The sequence below is a fragment of the Nicotiana attenuata genome, unplaced genomic scaffold (assembly GCF_001879085.1).
Source record: "Nicotiana attenuata strain UT unplaced genomic scaffold, NIATTr2, whole genome shotgun sequence".
In the NCBI taxonomy this organism is placed as follows: Eukaryota; Viridiplantae; Streptophyta; class Magnoliopsida; order Solanales; family Solanaceae; genus Nicotiana; species Nicotiana attenuata.
The window spans coordinates 2,686-5,987 of NW_017688286.1; the positions used below are offsets into that span (position 1 = coordinate 2,686).

General features: G+C 35.8%; 1 protein-coding gene across 1 annotated transcript; it reads right to left on the bottom strand.

The window, feature by feature from the left end:
• Window positions 1-532: 532 nt before the first annotated feature.
• LOC109222327 (deSI-like protein At4g17486) lies at window positions 533-3,280 on the bottom strand. Its single transcript, XM_019386691.1, has 3 exons — window positions 3,111-3,280; window positions 1,903-2,190; window positions 533-1,090 (listed from the first exon to the last, which is right to left on the bottom strand). Exons 1-3 carry the CDS (start codon window positions 3,241-3,243, stop codon window positions 840-842), a joined length of 672 nt encoding a protein of 223 aa, XP_019242236.1. The 5' UTR covers window positions 3,244-3,280; the 3' UTR covers window positions 533-839.
• Between the last annotated feature and the right edge of the window lie 22 nt (window positions 3,281-3,302).

Genomic DNA, 3,302 nt, shown 5'->3' on the forward strand with positions numbered 1-3,302 from the left:
TGGAGTTCCAGCATACTATCCTGGAACTCCAGTATAATATGCTGGAGTTCAAGTATACTTATGCTGGAACTCCAGCATAATATACTGGAGTATTTTCCGGGTTTTAAACAGTGTTTTCGCTCAAATTTATTTTTACATAAAAAGTGGCTAAATTTCGATTACTTTTGAAATTGGACTATTTTTGAACGACCAGTTGTAAATCTGACTATTTTTAAAAATCACCCATTTATTACCAACACATCAGGCCCCTCGCCAAACCAATCCCAGCAACCCATTCTCTAACAAATAGAACTCAAGATTTCCGTAATTAAAAAAAAAAAAAGAAGTGCACTTTTAAATTTTAAGTACAAAAGTTACTCCTTAATAATACATAAAGGAGTAGTCTTGATTCTGGAATTAAGACCTGTTTTAGATGCAAGTGCCTTGCAAAATTAAACTTACTAAACTAATAAGGCTAGTGGCTGAGCTGTATCCAAGTTGAAAGAATCATGTGCAGAACCAAAGGCAAAATACTAAATTATCAGTAGCTTAGTCATATAACTACTTTTGTCATGTGCTCATTCAACTAAATACCACACTCTAGAACCACCTGGTCGACATTTACAAAAACCTGATTACCAATTCTACCAAAAATAAAAGAAACGCTCTACAATTATCACAAATCACTCATACAATTTGTTTAATTTACAGATTCACAAATGCTGCACATATTTTTTCCAAGCAGCTTCCTTTTTTTAAGAACAATTTCAAGAAAAACAATCATAATCTTCTTTCTCACCCCCCTCATGTCTAGTACTATGAAAGCCTATTGCGTCATGAAAGAAAGAAAAGCCATAACACTAAAGCTTCAATATTGATGGTGAGGTTGAACGAATCAAGGGCACGGCTGGAGGATGACGACTTCTGTGTCTACTACTCGACGATGCAGATCCTGAAGTACGAGAGGACAAGCTAGGTTGATTAGAAGAGGCTACAAACCTACTTGAATGGCTTCGTAGTTTTTTCTTCTCGATGCTCCTATCTTCTGCCCTAATATGCCGGACCTTTGTCTCATTCAAACTGGCTGGGAGGACACAATTGCACAGAAAGCCTAGAATCGAGTCAAAAGCAACAAATTAATCCATCTACTAAAAAAATATGAATCTGGATATAAATACTGATAAATCATTCTCAAATGGCAAGCAAAGTATATGTGAGTTATGTCCAAAGTGCGACTCAACGTACCAATATTGGATTAGAATTTAGTTTTTGGCACCTTTGAGGTGCAGAAAACTTTACAAGTTGGCCACAGGCTGGCTCGAAAAATCATGTGAAAATTATCAAACCAGATCCATCATTTATGTTTCCACATATCCTAAGACTTTATTAATTAACTTGAACTATAAGGGACCACTAATTAAGACTCCAAGGACCAACATGTTAAAAAAACTAAGTATTGCAAGCAAGGTCCATATAGAAAATAGTGTCCTAGTTGTCCCATTCCCTATCTGTAGTTGGGTACAGGAAGGAGAAAGATTGTTTAAATTTAAAATACTCAATGAAGCTCAAGTTAATTTAGCCATCAACCTCACTAAAAAAAGCAGAATAATGAAAACAAAAGAAGAACATTAAAAAATGGCTTCTCACCAACTTGCTGAATTGAATATTGACATCATAATTGGACATGAGATAAGCAGCTCATTCCAGAAAGCTGATAGATGCTCAAACGAAATAGTTACTGTGCCAATTACCTTATTCTCTTATGCAATAAGGAGTGCAACCATTTTCAAAGCAATTCAAACAATTAGCACTATAAGGTAGTGACTGTGTGCTTTATATAATGGGGACAGTGAGAAAATGAGAACCAAAATAAAGAAAGAAATGGAAAACATGGAAGACAGAAGCATGAGGTAAAGCAATTACCAAGTCGTGCCAGTCGGTTCACCCATCGAGGAATTGGCTTCCCTGTTAACCGAACGCAGACGTCACTGCAAAAATGATTGCAGTTTTTTGTGATTAGATTGTAGGAGTGACCAGTATACTCCTCTGCCAGTTTCTCCATAAATGCCCGGACCTCTTTTGGCCCCAAGTCTGTTCTCCCTATAAGAATTGATTTTCTAAACGTAAAACCAGGGCATTGCTTTGGTTCCACTTCAAATATCCCAGTAGTCGGATGTTCATGAGCACCAAATGCATATTCGACTCCATGAACTACAAAAATGAGAAACAATTTCATTCACTAAAACAGTCAAGATTTTCCTAGACAACAATTTCAAATAATACATCTTCCACACTTCTTCTCTTAATCAAATTTTCATGATAATACATGTAAAGGAAGGCCAACAAATTTCAATATATTCCTAATTTTCTTCAAAAACCATCAAGTTGCAAGTCTCCGTGGGAGGTAGTAGTAGGTACCCCGTGGAACTAGTCGAGGTGTGTGTAAGTTGGCCCGGACACCATCAGAAAAAACAAAGAAGTTCCAAGTCTCCATAGACCAAAAGAACCATATGCAGCAAAGTTCTACAGCAATAAACTTTCTCTAGACCTAGATGTTGAAATGAGAAATCTGAACTAGACTGATGTCACAACCCAGTGATGTAATGAAAATATAGGCAATCTCCAGCTAAATAGTTTCAGAATATAAAAGGAAGAAATGGTGGAAATTTTCTACCTCAAGACGTTCACGGAATTTTTCAACTAATTCAAAAAAGAGCACCTACCAAGTTATAGCAAAGGATTCATATGTCATGGTAAAAGGAAGAAAATTCTAGGGTTTTACAATCATTTGAGATCCAAAATGAAGCATCTACATGGAACCATAAAAATCCTTAATGAAGAAATCCAAACAACCATGAAAACTCAAAATAAAAACCAAAACCAAAACCAAAATGAAAACGGAATAAAGAACCCAACTTTTTGCATAAATTGTTGAAATTTTGCAAATATAACCCCTAATTTCTGGAAAAAAGAAACTCAAAATCAAAGATAAGATAAGATGACCAAAAGAGCCAACTTTTGCATAAATTCTTGAGATTTTAACACAGAGATTCAAATTAATATTATTTCAAACCCAGATAACAACTGAATCCAAAAGAGAAATGAACACAAGATCTGAAAAGGGAACAAACCTTGAACACCAGAATGGTAAACACCAAGGCCAAGCCAATAAGCATAGCCATTAATGGGAGTGAGATCGTACACATTCAGGTAAACTGGAACTGCTCCAGTTTTCCTCTTCCGTCGCAGCATTTGACACAGCATCTTCTCTTCTCAAAATCTTGAATCTTTCAATCAAACAATGAAAGAGGGAATTTTGCAAT